Source organism: Gopherus flavomarginatus, chromosome 6, assembly GCF_025201925.1.
Source record: "Gopherus flavomarginatus isolate rGopFla2 chromosome 6, rGopFla2.mat.asm, whole genome shotgun sequence".
In the NCBI taxonomy this organism is placed as follows: domain Eukaryota; kingdom Metazoa; phylum Chordata; order Testudines; family Testudinidae; genus Gopherus; species Gopherus flavomarginatus.
This window is the reverse complement of record NC_066622.1, coordinates 38991747-39016140: the sequence shown is the minus strand read 5'-3', so window position 1 is coordinate 39016140 and position 24394 is coordinate 38991747. Positions and strand designations below refer to the sequence as shown.

Genomic DNA, 24394 nt, shown 5'->3' with positions numbered 1-24394 from the left:
TCTCAATTATAATGTTTCTATCTTCATGTGCATTATTGTGCTGCATTACAAAGTAAGAAGTGAAATCTTTTTAGAAACTGTTTTTATCAAAACTGCATAATTATTTTTTTTCCTTGATTGGAGAAATATGTAGGGAAATACCTGTGCATAAAGAAGAGAAATGATCACTGCTCTGACAGACTCATTATGTGGTCCTGTACAAATCACAACTATGCCTGTTTCATTATTTTCTATGTCACAGTGTTACAGCAAGGATTAGTTAGTGCTTGTAAAGTACTCTGAAGGTGTAAAGAGCTGTAAAAATGCTAAATATTTTCATCTATCTACAGAAGAACAGCACTGGTGGCAGCAGCACAAGCGTCTATACATTAACCTGCTAACATGACTCAACAGTTCTTTTTTGCCCAAAGTTTGATGTCTCTGCCAAGACATCTCAAATATTTACTAATTATAATGTGAGGATTCTGCAGTTTGTTGGAGTTATTCTTCCAAATTCAAATGAACTGAGTAGCACAATACATATTTGCATACTATTTGATTGAAACTATGCATTTCTTCTCACAGGCAAGATAGTCCTCTCAGGCAACCAGAAAATTAAATGTTCTAATTCAACCAAGTTCCTGTTTAAAAGGATTTCTTTTAGGATTTGAAATGAGTACTTTATATTTTTCTGTTAATTTGGACAAGTGGAAGTTGATATACAAACATGAAGATTTTTGAGAAAGTGTTTGCATCTATTGTATCCTAAAATTAAGCATTTGGGTACAATGTAACATCTCAGAATTGTAATTTCTCTCTTCTGCCTCTACCCCTCTAAACTGATGGGCTGGATTCTCTTAAGCTGTTTCCATGTAGTATAATAAAACTAATTCTTAAATATATCACTTCCAATCAGAGACTGCCTCTCATGCATCCACAGACCTACCCTGATGTACCACTAATCCACAGTCAGGGTCATGGGCCACTTTCAGTAAAACCTCTTCCACATCTCTGTTCTTCCCAGGAGGGTCCACAAAAGAAGTTATCTTTTGTTGAAGAGTCCTCGGCAAAGCCATTAGCTGCATGAATTGACCTTCTGGACTTTTATCGATCTGAACATTACAAATACAAAAACCAAGGAAAACTGTGAACTCAGCCACATGTAATAAAGATGGTTAACACAAAATCCACACATTTCCAGAATAAGCACCGGTGGGTTTTGGCTATCTTTGGTTCCTACTAAAGCTGTGCTGATCATAAAGCTACAAAATTGCATATATATGCAGAAAGATAATACAGTCTATTACATGTGCACACACACAGAGTCATGGGCAACAGAAGTGAGAGCTGCTTTTCCCACTGCTTTTCCAGAGCATAATCTCAACCATTACCTTGAAATACAACCTAAGCGCAAGATTAAATTTTTAGGTAGCCATCCAATTTGCACATGTTATCTTGCTGATAGTGCAAGCAAGTTAAGAACACAATTGCATATATGCATTTTTAATTTACTCAAATTACTCTTATATAAAACAAACGCAGAAAACAAAGAAAACAAATATAGTCTCAAAGACCATGGAACTGTGCTGAATACTCCATGCACTGAATATGTTCAAGCATTGGGCAAAATTATTGATGTCATATATAGGGATTCTCACTATTTTACAATTAGTTTTCCTTAAAACTGTTTGAAAAATCTCTCTCTAATCTGCATTAAACTTTGCAATACGTCTGGTTTATGTAACTTGAAGGAAATGTTTTGGTCAACACTCTTTGCTCAACATTTTTCAGTTTTTCTATTTCTGAACTTACTAGTAAGTCTTTTTGTAAAAAAAAAAAAAAACCTCTCTCATCCAAAATAAAAGATTCCATTATTCAAAGCAACAGTTCACTTAAAATATTTATTCCATTGCAAAGTTCCTCCGTTCACTGAACTGAGAGGAGCTAACTGTTACTGGTCTGCAACTTATGGTTTTGATTGCTATATTTCAACAATCTTTAGAACGTACACAAGAACGTGCACACTAGGGCTGAGTGAACAGAGTGTCCTGAGAGGACAAGAAAACACACCCTGGTGTTATGATGTAAGTCCCCAATCACCTGCAACATGGGATGAGGGGTAATTCAAAAGGGCCAGCATTTTCATCTGGTACTTTCTGCTCTGATGATGCACTTTCAAGCCAAAGTGTTATTCTTGGTCATCCACTTCCTCCAGGACCTTCTCAGGCTACCTGAATTTCAGGGATGGACATCTGGAGTATAGGCTATGGTGTGATGATGCCAGGACTCACTTTGGGTTTGGTTCATTGAACTGTGTGGCTAGAACTCAAACTTCTCTGGATTCACTGAAGCCTAGGCTAATTTGGTTGCAGATAGTAATACCTATAAGCTATTTATTGTCCAATTCTTTGTTGCAAGCCACTTGTTTTTGGCCATCACACTCCATAATATGCTGCTTCTGAACGGCAGTCATCAAGCCACCTGTTTTAAACCAGCCTCCTCCCCCTTGCCAAGACTCCCTCATTCAGCAGCAATACCCAATGAGAGGTTGAACAGCAGCTTACTGTGCATGAGAGCTAAACCTCGTTCGTATAGATTGGTATTTGTGTCAAGTCTGCTAATTGCTGGAAGTAGTTTAACAGAAATATAATAAATGTAAATAAGAAAAAACAGAAATTCACACTGATGCATTGTGCGATTCCTGTTCTCTGTTTAAGTAATAAAGCAATTCCACTTGTGGGTTTAAAACGTACAATGTAAACCCATTTACCTCTAGCCTGCCCAGCTGGTGCTTATACACCACTTGAGGGCACTCCTGTAATATGTTACTGTAGAGCTTCTGAAAATGAGGCACATTCGGTTTCACTATGTTTAGCACCTTTGACCTGTCTTCTCCAATTATCATTCTGAAATCACCTAAACCAAAGAAAGAAAAATAGTTAACTGACAAAAAATCAGGAACAGAGAACACAAAGCCATGGAACCCACAGGGGATTAACAAAATATAGAATTAGATACCAATCATCTGAAGCTGTTTATGCTCTGACTATTGCAAAGCCACATGCACTCCTCAATGAGGATTGTCTTCTAATAATGAAGTACTTTCCAGATACCTGCCAGCTCAAGGAGAATAGCCTAGAGATGGCATCTGGTTCACACCATACTGTGCTTCCACTAGCCTACTGTGCTGACATTTTTACTCAATTAAAAAAAAAAACCCACCAAACCGCTAAGTCAATCCCATCTCTCTAAGATGGCTGAAAAGCCCAAATCCTTAACAAATGAAGTTCTTAGCACTCACATGACAATCTTAACAGACAGCCAAGTGTAAAGTTATACTGAGCAGTGCTTTAGATCCTGAGATAAGCACTTAAAAAATACTAGAGGGAGAGCAAATGCTTTGCACAGAAGTCAATGGCAAGTGCATGCATGTATCTGAGGGCTGAATTTAGATTATAGTCAGCATCACATGACTAGTGTTATATTTCTCTAGGAATGAAAAGCTTTGTAACAAAGAGTCCTGTGGCACCTTATAGACTAACAGACGTATTGGAGCATGAGCTTTCATGGGTGAATACTTGAAGTGGGTATTCACCCACGAAAGCTCATGCTCCAATATGTCTGTTAGTCTTTAAGGTGTCACAGGACTCTTTGCTGCTTTTACACATCCAGACTAACATAGCTACTCCTCTGATACGTGCTTTGTAACATACTTTAACACAACACAGGACTGAATATCTGTATTTTACTATCTGTAATTTACACTTTTACTCATTTCCATCACCCTCCAATTTCCTTTTTCAATACATATTGGATAGTCAATCCATGTAGTTCCTAATCCAATCAGTGGGTTTCAATGCATAGCAGACCCATTTGGCCAGCTCTGCAGCTCCTTCTCCCCTCTTCCTGCTGCTTCTAATAATCACATCCTTCCTGTCTCTTGTCCTCCCCATCCTCCATTTACAGCAGGATAAAATTTTCTCCTGCTACATCCATGAGGTGCAAAGTTCTGGGCTTCTCTCTTGGCAGGCCCTGCTGCTCCACATGCCCGCTGGCCATGCGTGCCCTCTGACCCTCACACCCCACCCCTCTTGCTCCCAACTCCCAGCCCTGCACACTGATTCATCTTTCAGCTACCATTTTTCTCTTCTATCCTCCTCTCAGAAATAAAGACACTAGTAAGTATATCATAGACATGGTAATTTTTCTACCTGTAGGCAACAATTCATGCCTTTGTGATCATAATCACTAATATATATATTCTCACCCGCTTTGATCAAACATCTGCCTTGCCCCCTAACCCCACTGCTCTTTTTCACAGGTAGGACTCTTCTGTTAAGCACTACACACCACTTAGTTCTTTCTACTGCAAGACTGACATTACTTGTAATCTGGAAGTGCCTAGAGCAGTGGCTCTCAACCTTTCCAGACTACTATACCCCTTTTAGGAGTCTGATTTGCCTTGTACACCTCCAAGTTTCACCTCACTTAAAAACTACTTGCTTACAAAATCAGACATAAAAATACAAAAAAAAAAAAAAAAAAATACAGAGTCACAGCATACTTACTGAAAAATTGCTTACTTTCTATTCTTACTATACAGTTATAAAATAAATCAACTGGAATATAAATATTATACTTAAATGTCAGTGTATAGTATATTGAGCAGTATAAACAAGTCATTGTTTGTATGAAATTTTAGTCTGTACTGACTTCAGTAGTGCTTTTTATGTAGCTTGTTGTAAAACTAGGTAGATATCTAGATGAGTTCATGTACCCCGTGGAAGACCTCTGTGTACCCTCAGGGGTACACGTACCCTGGTTAAGAATCTCTGGCCTAGAGGGTCCAATCAGGAAAAGCCTCATCATACTGCACTCAGTCTCCAAAACAAGCATCCAGGAGACAGAGCTCACTCTGATTTGAATTAATGCACAGCTAATAGCATTATGTGAACAACAAAATCATGAATCAATTTTTGTTTCCCCACATTTACGAGCTGAATACTGCAAGGCAGCAATTTAGTTTTATTATTTAGTTTAATGGATACTGTGCTCTCCTTAGCCTGTTCTCCCACAGCCTCCAAAGAAATAGTCCAAGTAAACAGCTCGAGCTGAGAGCAAAACAAAGCTCTGTCATGCCAAGCACAGAAGAACTTACAATCACTGTCTGCCCAAGATGCAGTGTGTTTCAGGGGTTTAAAAAGTAACTCCATAAAGCTCATGAACAACTTTATTTGAGTGTCAAATATACCAGGTAATATACTGGTTGTCTCAAGGGGATTAAGCAGGCAATATATAAAACAAGTTTGATCTACTGGGATTGTGAAAACAGTAAAGATTTAGTTCAATAGCAACAAAGCAAATGCTGTCCATAAACATCTCATCAACACTCACTTATTTTCTCAAACATCTCAAAATTGGAATGTTACCACTTCAAATTTTATTCAGGCAGTAAAGCCAGTTCCAATTTTTTTTAGTCAAATAACTCATCTCCCACTTTTGTATTAACTGTGTCGTTACTTACGATAGTCAAGAATTATCCCGACCACTTGTGGTCAGTGCAAATCCCACAGCACTTTTCAGATGAGACTCGGTCAGATTCCAACTGGGGTGACTATGTAACCCACTAGTAAGTGTGTCTAGCTAAAACACCCTTTACCATTTCACTTAGATACGGTATCTCTTTTTTTTACTTTGTGATGGTTCAATGCATAACACTTTTCACCCCCGAGGACGCTGCATTTCAGTGGTGAGTGAAGTGATTCATATACAACTTGCAGAGTGCTTTGAAGTCTTTTAAATTAAAACTTCTATTATGAATAAACTCTTCTCTATTCCATTCTTCCAAAATATCAGAAGACTGCAAGAGGGAATATAAAATTATATGAGGATGGATTGTTTTAAAAACTGATAACTGAACTTGAACAGGATTTCCATAATGAAAATGGCAACTACATTTTTAGGAAAAGCTTTTGATAAAAAATAAGTTGCAGAAGAATTTGATCACAAAACATAATATTTGATGAACAATAAATCTCATTAGCATCTGTCAGAATACTGACTAGATAGACCTTACAAGGTGGAGAAGGGCAATATTTCCAGGTCTTTGAAATATTAAGAACAGAAGTATGTTGAGGTAGCCCACAGTAACATAAGAACAAGCTCATGCCCTTATTATCCACAGGCACAAACTAAATTCTCAAGTGTGTTTTTAAGGTCTCCTGAAACACAGCAACTATCACTCAGCCTTACCTAAAGGGCATCCCAGTATCTCCTTTGGAACCAAACTCTCATGAAGTTACTGGAGCATGAAATATTGTAGGCACAATGCCGTACGGTGGAACCTTGTTCCAGTTGAAATTGATAGCAAAACTCACACTGCATTCAAATGCAGGATCAGACCTTACACAGCCTTCCTTAGCTCAACAAATGTATGATTAGTCACAGCCTCACTGAGCCACTTCTATTCTGGAGTTTACCATTTATTAGACTTCCTATTATTTGTGGTATTATCTGTGCAGTTTTACATCTCAAACTATAAAGTATGAAATCCTATCAAAGACTTTTTTCTCAAGAGAAGCTTTAAATGCATATACTAACCACAGTAGGAGAGTCCTGCAATCTGCATATAAAGGTCTTCTTCAGAGAAACTTTCTGGCAACATGAGAAAGGCTGCTGTGACTGCACTCTTCAGATTGCTAAGCAGGGCAGCCTGCAGCTTGCCATTTTCATTCTGTGTCAGTATTTTCACCTGAAAAAAATAGAAGTGTTTGGGAACAAGATTTCATCAGGAAAATACCACTGAAGACTGATCAAGAATTTTTACTCAATCCAGTGTGTAAAAATAAACTACCTTTATTTAAAATCATTCACATCATTATGAGGTAATTAAGACTAGAGAGTGTTCATTTTCTACGTAGATGTTCCCTTTTCAGTACTAGTAGCCTATAGTTACAAGACAGCAATGAGTGAAAGCTATTAGCTCTTCTCTTGCTTCTACAGAGCTCTTTGCCTTCCCCTCTTTTAGAAACAAATCCTGGGGTTAATCAAAATAGCAATTCTGAGTGAGTGTTAAAAAGACATCTGATGAGGAAACAAGAAGTGACAGAACACCCACTAGACTAATGTGAGAGAGAAGGAAGGAGTGAATGACGTGATAAGAGTGGAGCTCTCTCCCTGGTAACCAGGAAACTCATTCTCCCTTAATCCTTAACAGGCTCCCTTGCAGTATCTTTGGTCATTTACCATATGATGGGTTAGGAAAACCATGAAGTAGAACTTTACACAAATTAGTTCTCCTCTTAGGGCTTGTCTTCACTATTGGGGTAAGTTGACCTAAGTTATTCACGTAGCTGGAGTAGTGTAACGACAGGAGACATTCTCCAGTCGATTTCCCTTAGTCTTCTTGGAGAGCTGGAGTACCAAGGTCGACCGGAGAGAGCTCTGCCATTGATTTAGCGGGTCTTCACTAAATAGAGTGATCATCAGATAGAGATTAATGGGAGAGTCACACATTCAAGCAGTGTGGAACATGGAAGTCGAGTACATCTATACACCTCAGAGAAGTTTGCTCTTCCAAGGCAAAGCAGTGTTGTTTCAATTGATTTGACTTAACTATAGACCCTAACACTCTGAACAGAAAACGCATGTTTTGGGACACAGGAGGCTGGTTGTTAGCAAGATAAAACAAATCTTAATACAGAACCTTATGTCAACAAAAGCTACTTTGGGCTACCAGAGGATAAACTGCTCCTTCAGAAGACGACTATTCCCTAAAGTATATTTTCTTATTGTGGGTTCTCGTCCTTGGTAAATGCTCCTGTTTCTGTTAGGCAATGCTGAATTGCTTTGCTTATAAGAAACAGATTTTCTAACAAGTGTGGGTGCTCTTGCAAAGCTACATGCATATTTGCAGTGGGTGACTATGGATACAAGTCCCACTGAAGTTAATGAGACTGTATGCCCAAGTTACTTGGGTGCTTTTGAAAATCCCATCTTGTATCCACAAATACCCGTCATTGGACTGTACAATTTAGCAGTTAAGCATCTATGTGCTTATTTGACATAACTCTGGTTTGTTTAAAGAAAAGTGGAGTTAGTAGGTGCAATTGGCGCACTGTGCATTTTTGAAAACACAGGCATTATGCTATCCCAAATATGATACAAAGAAATCCAAGTCCATCTCCACCTTAATAACCTGTTTCTAATGGAACTTCCATATGATTTAAGAGTGAAAAAGACCAGCTAAAATCAGATTCTGTAAATGAAACTAACAAAGGAATCATCCAGTTACAATATTTAATGCCTTATGTAGTTAGGACATGGACAAAGAAACGCCTGACAAACAGATTACTATGTCTGAAACTGCACTTTAAGAACAGGGTTGAAATCAGAATGAAGTCCCGATACACTTTGGCAAATGTGACAGTATATGATTTTCTTATTTTCCCCTGCATTTGAAACGTGAAGTAAAATCTAGACAATTGTTTTGAGGGTAAACTGGTTCACAGAAGTTTAAGACAAATGTTTTTTATTTACCGTGCTTAATACGAGATATTGGCTTTACAAGCAAGTATTTTAGGGGATTCTTCCTCTCCCACAAACTACTGTATTTTTTCCTAATATTAAAATTGACCTGAAGAGACAATGATGAAGTGTTAGGTGATCAATGATGAAGGCTGGTGAGTCTAAAATGAAGCTGAAAACATTTACTTTTGCAAGCTGTTCAAGACCTAATGCAAGGAAAGACTAAAAAGGAAATAAGCAAAAAGAAAAAAAAACATCTTCAAAACAGAAAGCACATGATAATATTAATATGCCACCAGCCATGTGTCCAGAGCACTTGCTTTTGACATGCTACTTTGCATCCAATGCTGATCTTGTAATGTAAACACTCCAGGTTACTGTATCACCAACACATTTACAAGTCAAAAGAGCGTCCTTATTATATATGTTTACAGATAAAACAAAATTTCACTATAGTTGTTTTTAAAAGTTTGTATCGAAAGATCAACAGCAGAAATGAAACTGTGACCAATAAGAACAACCTAAAATGTGAAGTCTACAAAGAGTCTGAGCAAAGGTTTTTCCTCAGAACTTCTCTAAGTAACATTGTATAAAATTCCTTGTTCCTATTAAGTAGCACATAACCTTGCAGATTTTAGTTCTGGACCTGGATGGGTATGGAAAGCAAAGATGGTTTCAGGCTTCAATGAGTATAGCTCAAACTTGAGCAAAAGAGCAAATCCTTACTCAGCCAGAACTCCCCATAGCTTAATGGGAAGGACTCACATCAATAATTTCTTCCACCTATCAAGCACATATGCTTGAAAGGCTATTTTTCATGGAAGGGCTTAAACATTAAGTGTCTAACGCCATTGTGATGGGTGGGGGAGGTACAAATTTATTCTAATTGCAAGTTCAACTGTAAAAAAGTGAAAGTTCCAAAATGACACAATAGCCTATACACAACAAATGGTGATGGGAGAAGGTATGAAAGGGAGAACAAAGACTGAATTAGTTCAAAAAGGCCTACTGATATAACCCAAGGACAGTGTTAACATCATGCCTGGTAAACAAGAGAAGTGTGGGACTGGAAATCAGTGAATCAAAATTAATGTGTCAGAAATTAGGCCTAATTGGTGTACAAAATAATGAGGAGATGGACTATTCCCATCACTCCCATTTGGGGTCCTCAAAAAGAGAACGGGGTGAGGGGGAAACTGGCTACCACAATGATGGCTGACTAAAAGAAGGGGAAGGAATGACCTTCATTATCACGACTGCCACCCCCATCATCTCCTTTGACCCCAGGATCCAGTGTGACAATATTGTGCCTTCGTCATCCTGATCCTAAGACATATCCTGAGCAGACCGGGCCAAGAGGACCCAGTTGACCAGCTCTACTGGCTCCATCTGAATCCCAACCAACACCCAGGATGTGAGGCTGTCACAATCCCTACACCACATGTTTTTTCCTTCCCCACTTTAATTTTCATTTTTTCCTTATTTCTCTCTTCTATTTAGAGTCTGGCTAAGCCAGTTAAGACAGTATATTTTGCAACACTGCTGTACGCCTGTGACAAAAAGGAGGCAACTAAAAGCAATGCCCTAAACAGCACAATGCTGGTGCAAGTTTGCCAGGTCACAGGGTGGCTGATAAGACCATGTACTGAGCCAGTGTTTTTCCAGCAGTGATGCAGCACATGAGAGTCAATATCAGAGACAGAGGCTGCCTTTTTCATCTTTGCTGTTCTTTTCTCCCCCCTCGTGTGCATGTCTTATTTTGTCTTCCAGAAAATACTATAATGGCAGCAGCAACAACAGCTCTAGCCCATCTCAACTACCTTCTTCTCTTTTCCCCCCAAAAAATAGTTAACACTATTTTTAATATTACCTAAAAGACTGTCAAAAAACGGGGGTTTCTTTCCAAAAACTCTCTTCTGCTAAAGGAAAAGGGAACAAGAGATGTTATTAAAATGAAAGACTTCACTTAATATTTTATATTTCAAATATTTGAACAATTTTTCTTTTTTTATATTCAATAAAAAAGTTTAAAAGGATGTTTAATGCTGTGTTTGCCATGGTACTAAGCAGGCTGAGGTGACTATATACCAAACCCCAAACCTTCTTTTAAACTGTTTAATGTTGGACAGTGACAGGGTCACACTAACGCCTTTGACTCTTCAGTATCTACATTCCATCTAAATTAATACAACTCCACCTTCCATTATGAGTGTACAAGTTCCACTGAAGTCAAGAGGGGATGCAGAAAGTGAGGCTTGCACATGATAGAAAGGCAGCATCTCTCAAAAGCAGTAGCAAAAATAAATCAAAATGAAAATAAACTTTTTTTTTGATAGTTGAAGTTATTTGGAAATTCATAGATCTCCTTTCAGATGTTTTTTTCAATGTACTATGTGTCTGGAGATTCAGACTATGCTTAAGTATATATTCCAGCATATTACATGGAAGACACTTTACCTCACTCCAGTTATTTAAGCAAAAAGGAAAGAAAGAATTCAGCAACTGAGCTGAAATATTCCCCTTTTAATTGCTACCTTAAACCTGATTTTTTGTATTAATATTAAAATCAGCTCCCTATATTACAAGTTTTCTCCCATTGAACTTATATCTGCTGCCATCTAGAGGTCTGAAAGAACATTTGAAACATACAGTCATTTAAAAGTTTCAGAGTGGTAGCCCTATTAGTCTGTATCAGCAAAAATAATGAGGAGTCCTTGTAGCACCTCAGAGACTAACAAATATATCTGGGCATAAGCTTTCGTGGGCCTATGAAAGCTTGTGCCCAAATAAATTTGTTAGTCTCTAAGGGACCACAAGGACTCATTTAAAAGTGCGTATCAAACTTTTCATGACACTGACCTGAAAACAGACTGTCCAAGCATCTCTGATGCATCAGTTTGTATCACTGAACAAAGGTATTATAAGACAACAATGAACTAGATAATACCTGTACAACAAAGCAGCTTTCATCCTGAAAGGTATCAAAGTGCTTATTGTTTTTTGAACTAACTAATAATTTCAGCTACTCCTGAAATGGATCAGTCCCCGGGTAGGAATGTGGCAGCTTTTTAACAGCACACAATCCTACATAACAGTTCAGATTAGGAATACCGTATCTAATGGCAGAGGGCTTAAATATACATAGAATTCAGTTACTCAAAATGTAATCTGGTCAAGAGACTCGGGTTAATATCCCTAGTTTTAGATGAAATTATATGGGACACTGAATACTCTCTTTTTCTCCCTATCAAAAGACTGGGCTTCTAGTGGAACTGGCTCCTTGCAGGAACATTTGCTCAGTAGTGGCTCAAAGAACCTGACCAACTAAAATCATCTACTTTCTGCCTCATTTGATCATCTTCCATCTCTGTAGTTTCCTGTGCTTCAAAAACACAAGCCAGCTGAACAGAATAAGATAGTTACCGGCTTTTGCAGACGTCCGGCAACATAGAGAGTTTTCCAGTGAAACAGATCTTCAATCAGGGCATCAGTGCCAATTACGCCATATTTTATCATCTGAAAAAACAAAATAGAGGGTCTCACACAATTGTTTGTTACACACTGCCTGCATTAGGTAAAAAGGTCTGGTAAAAAAAAGTCTAATTCACAGAAATGTAAATCTCTTAAGAAAAATGTTAACACAAATATTAACAGTTTACTGGTTAGAGAACTAAACAAAAATATCACACTAACAGTTGCCAACCCTACAGGACTGTCCTGGAGTCTCCAGGAATTAAAGATTAACCCCTAATTAATGATTGTCATATGACAAAACCTTCAGGAACACATTCAACCAGAGTTGGCAACCCTTGTAGAACTCTACCTTCCAAGTTTTCTTTCCAAAAAGACCCTTTACTGATACTCCAGACAATGCACTGAAATGGGCATGGATATCACACTCCTCTCTCTCACTCAGATGGTCTCTTCAAATCATGGTTGAGATACATTGCTCAGTCATATTTAAAAACATGCCATTTATTGTGATTCTGCAAAAATTCACTTGATTCTTTCATTACATTTACACACAGTACCTAGCACAACAAGACCCCAATCTCTGAAGGAGGTGTCTAGTTGGTACTGCAATGCAAATAAATAGATTACTACAAAGTGCCTTTTATTTTTTATTTGAAGGGGAAAGCACTGCTTCTCTCCAGCCACTCGCCGCGCGGCTGCCCCTGCTCCTCCTGAGTCCTCCAGCCTGTGCTCGCAGGGCTGGACTCCTAAAGGGGCTTTAGAGCTGCAGTCCCTAAAACCCCTGCGTTCTGGGTGGCCCTGCCTGCTGGGGGGTGGTCAGCTCCCAGAACTGTGGCCATGGGGGCAGTGCTGTGCTGCGCAGAGCCACCTGCACACCCCCTGCACCAAACAGGAGCTGCTTCAGGCAAGTGCTCTGCACCTCCTCCTGCCCCAACCCTGAGTCTCCTCCCGCACCCTCACCCTGAGTGCCTTCCTGCATCCTAACTCCCTCCCAGACCCCGCACCCCACCCTGAGTGCCCTCCTGCACCTTAACTCCCTCTCAAATCCTGCACCCCCAGCCCTGAGCCCCAGGAGTAAGACAGGGGCACCTCCCACTACAGTACAGTACTGTGCAGTATATAATGCCTTTTGTCTGCCCCAAAAAAATTTCCTTGGAACCTAACCCCCTGCATTTCCATTAAATCTTGTTAGAAAATTGGATTCGTTTAACATTGTTTCACTTAAAGTTGCATTTTTCAGGAACACAACTACAACGTTAAGTGAGGAGTTACTGTACTGACCTTAGTACTAAGTGATTAGAAGAGTTATACACTTAATTGGCAACATTTTGTACAAAGGGGCAAATCAATATGAAAACCACTTGGTATTCGACAGTGACATTAAATGATGATGAACTCTTTGAGTATGCATGTAAATGTAATGGGCAGTTCCAATGGAATTTCATAGTGTGAAAGAATTTCAAAGTAATCAGTGTTAATCAATGCCTACTTACCATGAAGTAACATCACAAAATGAAGCCTTCACAGTAAGAGGTTATACACCAAGATTTTAAGTATTTCATTAAAAACTCTACCACCCAATTCTGCATGAATTGAGTTCATGCAATCCTAATCTACCAGAGAAGACAATTCCAGCTGCTTCTCGTAACAGTTTCTTCAAATTCAATTATTGCTTGAATATTTTAATTCAACTATACATGGTCTGACTGTGTTTTATGTAAGGGTATGCATGTATGTTCTAAAGAGCTAACTCAATACAGAACAGATTAATTTTACAATTCTCCTCCATTGTCCCATTAATCCTAGAAAGCCACGATGAAGAATGAAGCTCACATTTTGGTCAGTGTCTTTTTTTAATTATAGGACATTATGGAATGGAAAAGCTCTACAGAGGTTAATAGAGAAAGGGTAAAATCCATAGGGTTCCAAAGAAACTACACCGAAAACCTAAAGTTTACCAGGAAATTGTGATGGGATCCCTACATCTGCATGATAGATTTATTTAAGGATTTTATAGAACGGTTATTTTCTACTAAGTGCCATAAGTTTTGAAAAAAACTTGACTAGTGCACACACTGGATGACATGATATTTGAGATAGATCAGAGTGCATAGCAAAATGTCACAGCAGAACAGGAACTAAGTTCTGCAACTTTGGAAGGCTTAAAACAGAATAACAAGATCATTTTAGGACCAAGTGATGTGCAGAATACTCCCCACCAATTTTTGCTATTTGGAATACTCAGTATATAATCCTATAAAAGAGTTGCAGGTCCATTTCAATAGTTAGAAGGATTCACGCTGAAGAGTTTGTTTCCTGTCAATCATAAGTTAAAGTAAAGTAAAGCTGCCTAAATAATGTAACACACAGCAGATTTCTGTACATCCCAGGATTCCAATGATTACTAACAGGGTCAAAGTAACTCCAGAACTATTCTTAACAGACCGTGCATGAACAGAATGGAGACCGTCCAAAAGCTGTCACCACCACACAAATTGAAGGGAAAAGCAAGAGTGATGGGTAGGAGTCATAACAGAAGTCTTTATAGCAAAGACACTGCTCCTGCTCCCCTCAAAGCCAAGTTAAAAAAACTTTACTTCAAGAGGACCAAGATTGGGCTCATAATTCATACCTCCTCCAAGTGACTTACACACATGAAATACATTAAAGGGGGCCTCTCTTTCCATCTCCAAATCAGTGAGGTGGGTTTTTTGGTGAATGTCTAGTCACTTATACCATGCTCACCCTGGTACCCCAAGCCTGAAATTCCTTAGCAAAGTCATAGTTGGCTGCAAATGTAGTTTTTCCTGTGTTCTTCATTCCATTTCCTGCTTTTGGTGAAGAGATGGAATTTGATGTTCTTGTCGTTACCACAAGCTGAGAACAACTTGAAACAGCACTGAGGCGGTGGAAAGGCACTAACACACACACACACACACACACACACACATCAACACGACCTGTTTAGGTACAGATGTTGGAGTATGACTAGACAGAATAAATACCACACTACCAGCATATGATTTATTAATTACACCCACTGTTAAGATGAGAGAGAATTAGAGGTTAAATAAGACAAATGTCAATTACGTCATGTCCCATATTTGCACTGACATCAAAATACAAACAATCCACTCTGCTCTGTGAACTGGCCAATCTCTGAATCTAGATCTCAGTTCTCCCATTTGTAAAATGATGACAATACTTGCCTCCTTCCTACATTGAAGGCTGTAATGTGTTTAGAATTATTGCTGAGAAAAAGAATACAAGTTCAGTTATTATTCTGAAAGTGCTTAATTACTGAGCGTAATTGTTGCTTTTATTGAGCACAATGTCGTCTCCTGTTTTGCTGTCCAGGATTTAACATATTACTTTGTAAAACAGCTTGAGATACTGAATATTAAAGATGCTATGTAGAACTGAAGCTTTTATTTAAGTGCTTAAGCATCAGTCAAGGATCAGCTACTATCTGTAACATAAATGCAAATTGCAATTTGTATTTCCTGAACATCATCTTCCCTAGGCTAGTAATTCTAATACTCTAGATGTAAACATTTGATCTATACAAATTAGTCACAACCTATTGTACTTACCCTACCATTACATTGCACTAAAGTATTGTAGTAAATCCCTGCTCCACAGCTCTGTATATTACTGATGTGCTTTGGCCCAAAAAGTTTTAGGAAGGAATAATGACTCCTATTCTTTAACAGGTTCATCATATGCCAAGTCACAGAATCATCTACAGCAAACACGAAGTCCAGCATATTGTGCTACAAGGTAAAGAGAAAAAAGACACGGTTACATATAGTTTAGGAAACAAGCAATATCCACTCTATAAGATTCTATTGATCTTTAAATTATGCCCAGAGATGATAATAGAAGACATCAACACACAGACAGGACATAACCAACCCATAACCTGACTTTTAAAAAAAAGCAAATTAATTCATGTCCAACACATTTCTATAGAAGACAAATCTTTGCATGAGAATCTAATGTAATTTTTTCATTTGGAGTTCTCAATACTTGGAAAATTACACACAAACCCCAACACTCAGTAGACTTTTTGTTTTTTTCAAGACCTGATATAGCGAGAAATTCAAACTATCTGTAATCAGTTGTTTCTAACAACAAAAGATTTGTGATGAAGTAACAGTTTGAACTGAACTCCAAACCTAAGAGACTTGAACATAGACTAGCTAGTTCAGAACAGTTTTAGTTATTATATGTAACATTTTGAGATATGCTGAAAGTTCTTGAGGAATGACTCTCTGTATGCCTTGCCATTTCTGGACTGGTTCGAGTTGCTCAGCTAATTAGTGATTGAACAGAGTTGGTACAGAGTTGAACAGACTGTTATTACATCTTCCAAGTTATTCTCCCTTCCTCATGTTTGTGGGGAACAATATTAAATATGTAAAATTCTTATTTTTCTTCTTTTGCCTCTTGTGGTGAGGAACAAGAAGAGGGAGACATTTGGATTGATCTAGTTTGCTTGGAAAATAAAACCCAGTGAAAAGGCAAGCTATGCCTATGCATGAAATCATGCAGTTTGGCCAATTTAAAAGAAAATAAAAGCTTCTGGCAGTCAGATATCTAAGATCGTCCCGAGCATGGGCCTGTGTCCCTGACCATGTTCACTAACTCACTGAAGGATCTAGCCTCTATGAATTTTTTTAAACACAGTTTCACTTTTGGCCATCACAACATCCTCACAGCAATGAGTCCACAAATGAGTGGTTCACTGTGTAAAAAAGTACTTCCTCTTGTTTGCATTAAATCTGCTGCCTACTAATTTCATTGTGCAACCCACGATTTTTGTGTTGTAGGGAAAGGGTAAATAACACTTCTTGATTCACTTTTTCCACACTTTTCAGCTCAGAAAAAGAGATGACTAAGCGAACTACCTCTCTGGGTGCATTCCAGGGGATATAAACCTGTTAAGGGCAATGGCTCTGCCTGGCCCCCAGGCGTGCACAGGGGGTGGGGTAAAACCCATCGGCAGGCAATGCCCCCCTCCCCCCGGGGGCACTGGGGGGGGTGATAACCCATCGCCAGACAATGCCCCCTTCCCTCCTTCCCTGGTGCACTGGGGAGGTGATAACCCGTAGCTAGGCAATGCCCCCTCCAGGTGCACTGGGGGGGGGGTGAAAACCGTAACCGGGCAATGACCCCTTCCAGGTGCACTGGGGGGGGGGGTGTGAAAACCCATAGCCGGGCAATGCCCCCCTCCAGGTGCACTAGGCGAGGGCGGGGGGATAACCCATAGCCGGGCAATGCCCCCCTCCAGGTGCACTAGGCGAGGGCGGGGGGATAACCCATAGCAGGGCAATGCCCTGCCCGGCTCCTAGCTGCACATTCCCGCTTACCACGCTCTGGCTGGGGGTGGCCCCCGTCTGCCGGAAGACCCCGGACCCATAGGCGAAGGCCAGGCTGAGCTCCTGGGGGAAGTGAGCCAGGATCCTCCGGAACTGCACCCCCGAGCCGGACAGCGCCGGCAGCGCCATCAGCGCGGGGCGCGGCAGCAACTGGTGCCTGCGCCCTGCGTGCGGGGGCTGCCGGGCTGAGCGTGGCCCCGCCCCGGCCCGCTGCTAGCGGCTGACAGGGGACGACGGCGCAAAGCTGCGAGAGAGGCCGGCGCCGCTCAGGGAGGCCAGCCAGGTCCACAGCGCCCCGCGACGGCCTGGGTCGCAGGAGCCGCTGGTGCTCGGACCGCTGTGGTGCCTTTTTCCCTTCACCCCATAACCCCAGTGTCCCTGCTCTGCTCTCCCCAACCGCGGGGCCCTGCAGCCGCCAAGTCTCCACTCACAGCCCGCACACTCCCCCGCCCCCGTTCCCGGTCCCGGTCCTTCTAAGTCCGCACCCAGTGTCCCTGCTCCAAGCACCTCCGCAGGACCTCTGCGATTGCCATGCCCCTGTAGTCCCAATTCCCCACCCACAGGCCCTACACCTTCCCCATACACAGGGCTCATGCACACCCAGATTTCCTGAGGTTCCCCTTCACCCATCTAGGGTCCTTAACTCCAGATTTCTACTGGTTTTTATACTGTGCATGTTCTTATTGCATAATCACCCACCACCATGGCCCAGCATCCCATCCTCCTGGCAAGGCTGGTGCTGCTCCACACAAACCAGAGACAGCAAAGTGTTAAAGCCAAATGAGGGTTCCTCTGGTCCACATCTGCTTCCTCTCCACCAGCCACAGGACCAGAACTAATAAAGAAGGCTTGTGGGTCAATATCTCCCCCCCCCCAGAGGTCCAGCATCCCACTCCCAGTAAGCTCTGAAATGGCCAAAGGTATCCTGTTCAATATTACTCACCCCACCAGACCAAAGCAGATTAAATGACACTTCCTTGCAGAATCCTGTTTCAGTGGCCAATGCAAAATCCTCCAGACAGAGATACAAACACTTGTAATTACCTACAAGTATCTCATTCTCTATGGATGTGATCTTTTCGTATCCAGTTAGTTTACAACATTTCTGATTTTTCAGTCCACAGAGCATTCATTTTTTCCTTACATCACTTACTCAGTTTAAACTTCTGCTGTGGTTTCTTCTATCTCTTTTCTTCTTTGGTCTCTTTCCTTCTCTCCTGTTTTTATTGTACATCCTCTTTGCGTTTAGAGGCTTCTCAGAGAACTTTGGCAGTTCTATTTCTTTTCCCACATTGACAAGAAAAAAGTGTAATTGCCAGTTCACTTTCCTTCACTCAGTTGTTTTGTCACACACTTTCTTAGTTGATGTTGTCTTTTATTGAACCTTTCTTAGTTTTAATTAAGGCCCTGATCCTGCAAACACCAATTTAAATTCAGTACAACTATTCCCATGTGTAAATTTAAGCACATGCTTAAGTGCTTGTAGGATTGGGACCTAATTTTTTTTGTCAGTTTTATGCTTTCCCATTTCTGACTTTTTAACTTTTAATTTGATCTTTTCTGTCTATCAGAATATTCCCTTTACATGTTGTAATCGGCAATATTGAGAAAACTATGACATATGACATCTAATCACAGAAGCCTCATCTTGCAAATGTTTGCATGTACTTAACTGGAAACAAGATTAAATCTCATTGATTTCAAAGGGACTATTTGCATGCTTAAAAGGTAAGCATATGCGTAAGTATTTGCAGGATCAAGGCCTTTATACTTTATTGCAGTAAATAAGTTTCTGATATACACAGTGAAGTCAGGGCTTATGCAATTACATTAATCTGCAATATTAGATGTACAAAATGCTATGTGATTATTTAGCTTACATTTCATGTGAAACTCTTGCCATACAGACCATCTCAACTAACAGCCTGATCCAATACCTATTAAAGTCTTTTCATTTATTTAATGCACTGTGACTCAAGCCCTGTAGACCTAATCTTTTTACTCACTAAACATTTCCCATGTATTATTCATAATTATTATTTGTTAAGCAATCATGATGTACTAGGTGCTGAACATGACATAAATAAAAATAGCCACCGCTTGAGTTTATAACCAATGGGCTTTAATCCTGCTTCCATTTAAGGTAGTGAGAGATGTGCCATTAATTACAGAGCAGAATCAGGGCCTAAAACATATGAGTAAGGTCTTACCAAATTCACGGCCACGAAAAACGAGTCACCGACAGTGAAATCTGGTCTTCCTCCGTGAAATCTGGTCTTTTGTGTGCTTTTACCCTATACTATACAGATTTCATGGGGGGGACATTTCTCAGATTGGGGGTCCTGATCCAAAAGGAAGTTGCAGGGGGGTCACAAGGTTACTTTAGGGGAGTTGCAGTATTGCCACCCTTACTTCTGTGCTGACTTAAGAGCTGGGTGGCTGGAGAGTAGCAGCTGTTGGCCAGGTGCCCAGCTCAGCAGGCAACAGCCCATAAGTCAGTGGGTCTCAAACTTTTTTACTGGTGACCTCTTTCACATTGCAAGCCTCTGAGTGCAACCCCCCTAATAAATTAAACACACTTTTGAATATATTTAACACCATTATAAATGCTGGAGGCAACCAGGGTTTGGGGTGGAGATTGACAGCTCACCACCCTCCATGTAATGACCTCAAAACCCTCTGAGGGGTCCTGACCCCCAGTCTGAGAACCCCTGCCATAAGTAATGGTGGCAATACCATACCATGCCACTTTTACTTCTGCGCTGTTGCCTTCAGAGCTGGGCAGCCAGAGAGTGGCGGTTGCTGACTGAGGGCCCAGCTCTGCAGACAGCAGTACAGAAGTAAGGGTCGCAATACCATACCATGCCATCCTTACTTCTACACTGCTGAGGGCAGCAGCTCTGTCTTCCAAACTGGACTCCCAGTCAGCAGCTGCCACTCTTCAGCTGCCCAGCTCTCCAGGTAGCACCATTGCCAGCAACAGCACAGTAGTAAGGGCAGCAGTATCACAACCACCCCTACAGTAACCTTGCAACCCCACCCCCAGAACTCCTTTTTTGGTCAGGACTCCTACAATTACAATACTGTGAAATTTCAGATTTAAATAGATGAAATCATGAAATGTATGATTTTAAAAATCCCATGACCGTGAAATTGACCAAAATAGACCGTGAATTTGGTAGGGCCCTACACATGAGGTAATGAGATTGAGAGGAAGGTGTTTACAACATTTTTAGTTCCTTCATTCCCTGATACAGGGTTAGGGTGAAGATGACATTTGATTGATCAGGGGTTTGCCAGTCATTGATTTCACTGGGAGTTTTACCCGAGTAAGGAGCATCAGATCAGGCCTTTTATGGATTTAATCTTGTTGAATTAATTTTGCAAAGTTCTTGAGCACATTCCTCCTTGATTATCACATGTGTGAATGAACTGGGTTAATACATTTTCTGGTAAGCTTTTAGTCGCCTAGAAATCTTTTTAGTCTGTGTCAAGTAGTGGAAGCATGTCAACTGGATGCAGATATAAATGATTATATTTGCTCTGGTTACCAAGCAGTTTAATTTGCTTATTTCAGAATTAATACTTGCTGACAAACCCTAGGGGATATAAATAGTTGTTCAGCCAGTTACTGTACGCTGCCAATGATAATGCTTGATAAGCAAGTTCCTAAACATCTACTAACTCTTTTAAAGGTCAGGCTTCTCTTCTGGACCCTGTTTCTCCACCTTTCCCTTTAGAACTGCATGGAAACTCATACACAAAGAAGAACCTAACTGCTCTCAGTGGATTATGATATTAAAATATGACCAAAAAAGTGTAGGTGGAAAAGGCTCAAGTTTAGATTATTTGAAGGAAAATTTAAGTACAAAGGAGAAAAGAAAGTATTTAATTGGAACATGATTTTCTGTGATGACGGGTAGACAATAAAAGACCCTTTAACCATACGCTGCTTTCTTCCTTTACATTGGTTTGTGGTTGAGAACAAAGTCTCCTACTTCCTGGAATACTAGTTTGTTTAGCAACTTTAGCAGAACAAAACACACCATGAACATAAAGTTCAAGATCAGTTGTTTCTTTCAAACAAACAGCTTGTTTCAGTTGTCGAGCTGCAGAAAAGCAAAAACAAAATAAACTGTTCCAAAATAGATGAAAGAAAGACCAGGCTTTCATGAGAGGCCCAGAGCCCTGATCTACACTACAAACTTGTGTTGGTATAACTATGTTGCTCAGGGGGGCCCTGCAGTGGATCCAGAGTCAAACCTCGGGTTAGGAAGGACTGGAGAAGATGCTTCCCTTACTAGCCAGGGAGAAGGCCTGGTTGGGGTTAGCTGAAGCGAGTGACATAAACAAAACTCTTAAGAAGGGGTGTCATGGGACTGCTGAGATAATGAGGGTGCATTGAATTGGTGATCCTGTAGAAGAACAGAATTTCTAGCTTTGAAATAGATAAGGTGTGTGACATAATATATTTTATTGGTAATGTCTTTTATTCTGTTGTTGGAAGAGACAAGCCTTTGAGCCTCAAGGAGCTCTGTTTCAGGTCTGGGAAAAGTAACCCCATAGTGTCATAGCTAAATACAAGGTGGAATGCATTGTTAAGCATAAGGGGTTAACACGTTTTTCAAGAGACCACATAGAAGTGAACTAGGCTATTAACACCTCTGCTGTCATAGCACAAAGGAGGATTAGTAAGTTATAAATTGTTGTAATGAGCCATAAAACCACTGTCTCTGTTGATTTTTGATGTCTAACAAAGTTATGAATTTAAGCTCCCAAGTTCATTTTTTGAAGGTGTTGTGCAGGTTTCCTTTGAGGATAAGAACTGATAGATAAGATATGTAGCAATTGCTTTGTGAAGTGTTTGTCCATGGGTAATAGGGTATTTTTTGTCTTTTATCATTTTTCTGTGTGAGTTCATTCAAGAACACAGTGATTGTCTAGTTTCACCCACATAGTTGTCTTTGGGGTATTGGATTCACTGGATGAAATACACCACATGTGATAGGCATGTGTAGGACCCTTGGATCTTGAAAGGCGTGTTGTGGGGGGTGTTTGTTCATTGCAGTAGCAGTGGAAATATGCTAGATTTTGCATTTGTCGTTCTGGCCAGGTCTGGTGCTGCTTTGAGCTGGTATGGCGTGGACTATGGGTAGTTTGCTTCTGATGATGAGCTTGGTGAGACTGGGGGGTTGTTTGAAGGCCAGAAGAGAGGATTCTGGAAACATGCTAGAAGGATGGGGTTCCCATCAAGTATTGGTTGTAACTGGTTGATGATCCTCCATGTGGGTTCCAGTGGAATGGTAGGTGACAACTAGGGATTTTATCAGTGGGGGTCTTTTTCTGTGTTGAAGTAGGTTCTCTTTGAATAGCTTGTTCTTTGATGGGATCTAGTTTTCTGATGGAGTGTCCTTTGGTGAAGACAATTTTAATTGTGGTAAGATGTGTATCCCAGACTTTCTCCTCAGAGCATATTCTGTGGTATCTGAGTGCCTGGCTGAGAATTTCTTGGTGTATTTGGAGTGGTTACTGGATCTGTGGGGATAAGTGTGGTGATCCGTGACTTTCTTGTATCTAATTGTCAGTAAAGTTTCATTGTTGAAGTGGACTGTGGTGTCCAGGAAGTTGATACAGGTGTGAGAGTGTTCTAGACAGACTTTGATGGATGGGTGATGGTTGTTGAAGTTGTGGTGGAAATCTGTGAGTGAGTTTTAGGTCATTTGTCCAGAGGATGAAAATACCTTTGATGTATATCAGGTATACCATTGGTTTTGTGGTGTATTTTTCCAGAAATTATTTCTCAAGGGAGCCCACGAAGCGGTTGGCATATTGGGGAGCCATCCTGGTACCCCTGGTTGTTCCTATGATTTGGACAACATTTCTTGCTTTGAAATAAGCTATTATATTCTACTAAAGAGAAAGAGAGAGTGATTCAAAAGCACTAGTTGTGGTGGTTTGTTTGGCTGTGGAAGTGAGGAAACTGAGGCAATGGCAGAGTCTGATAGTGGATGAGATAAAGTACTGCCCCCCTTTCCTTCCCAGATGCATAAACCAATATGCTGGGAATTTATGTAAGGCTCCTAAATGGGTTAGAGACGTGCATGTTGGGTGAGTCTTCAGCTCTCTCACTACTGTAGCATAGAATTCTGTTTCCATGATGGGATCATATGCTTTGCTGATTTCAGTGTGAGAAGCCTGTCTTACACCTGGTAGTGACTTTCAAGTTTCTAATGGCATGTTTAATTTTGTAAATTACAATGTCTCTTGTTGATATGGGTGCAGAATTATTCAGCATTTGAATCTAAAGCTGACTATCTCGTTCTTTCTGTGAACATCAGGTACACTTTGCAGCCTCAAACCTGCCTTGTTTAAGAGTATGTCTACACTACGGGATTATTCCGATTTTACAGAAATCGGTATTTAGAAACAGATTATATAAAGTCGAGTGCACGCGGCCACACTAAGCACATTAATTCGGCTGTGTGCGTCCATGTACTGAGGCTAGTGTATATTTCCGGAGCGTTGCACTGTGGGTAGCTAACCCATAGCTATCCCATAGTTCCCGCAGTCTTCCCCGCCCATTGGAATTCTGAGCTGAGATCCCAATGCATGATGGGGCAAAAACAGTGTCGCGGGTGATTCTGGGTAAATGTCGTCAGTCAATCCTCCCTCTGTGAAAGCAACGGCAGACAATCATTTTGCGCCCTTTTCCCTGGATTGCCCTGGCAGACGAGATAGCATGGCAACCATGGAGCCCGTTTAGCTTTGTTTCACTCTCACTGTATGTGTACTGGATGCTGCTGACAGACGCAGTACTGCAGTGCTACACAGCATCATTCACTTGCCTTTGCAATGTAGCAGAGACGGTTACCAGCCCTATTGCACCGTCTGCTGCTTTGGAAATTGGCAATGACGAATACCAGTTATATTGTACCGTCTGCTGCTGTAATGGGTGCTCCTGGCTGGCCTCGCTGAGGTCGGCCGGGGGTGCATGGACAAAAATGGGAATGGCTCCCCAGGTCATTCACTTCTTT

At 40.6% G+C, this 24394-nt stretch overlaps 1 protein-coding gene across 6 annotated transcripts in view; it reads right to left on the bottom strand.

Moving 5' to 3' along the window:
- TAMM41 (TAM41 mitochondrial translocator assembly and maintenance homolog) overlaps window positions 1-17556 on the bottom strand; it is a 33815-nt gene extending 16259 nt beyond the window's left edge. For all 6 annotated transcript variants that reach the window (XR_007775000.1, XM_050957860.1, XM_050957861.1 and 3 more), the window contains exons 1-6: window positions 17352-17556; window positions 15573-15752; window positions 11929-12021; window positions 6580-6730; window positions 2750-2895; window positions 926-1091 (exon numbers count right to left, since the gene is read on the bottom strand). Coding sequence is in view for 5 of the 6 variants with exons in the window: in XM_050957860.1 (XP_050813817.1) it covers window positions 926-1091; window positions 2750-2895; window positions 6580-6730; window positions 11929-12021; window positions 15573-15752; window positions 17352-17489 (874 nt within the window). In the remaining variant the exon portion in view is untranslated. The remainder of the gene's footprint in view (window positions 1-925; window positions 1092-2749; window positions 2896-6579; window positions 6731-11928; window positions 12022-15572; window positions 15753-17351) is intronic.
- Window positions 17557-24394: the final 6838 nt, after the last annotated feature.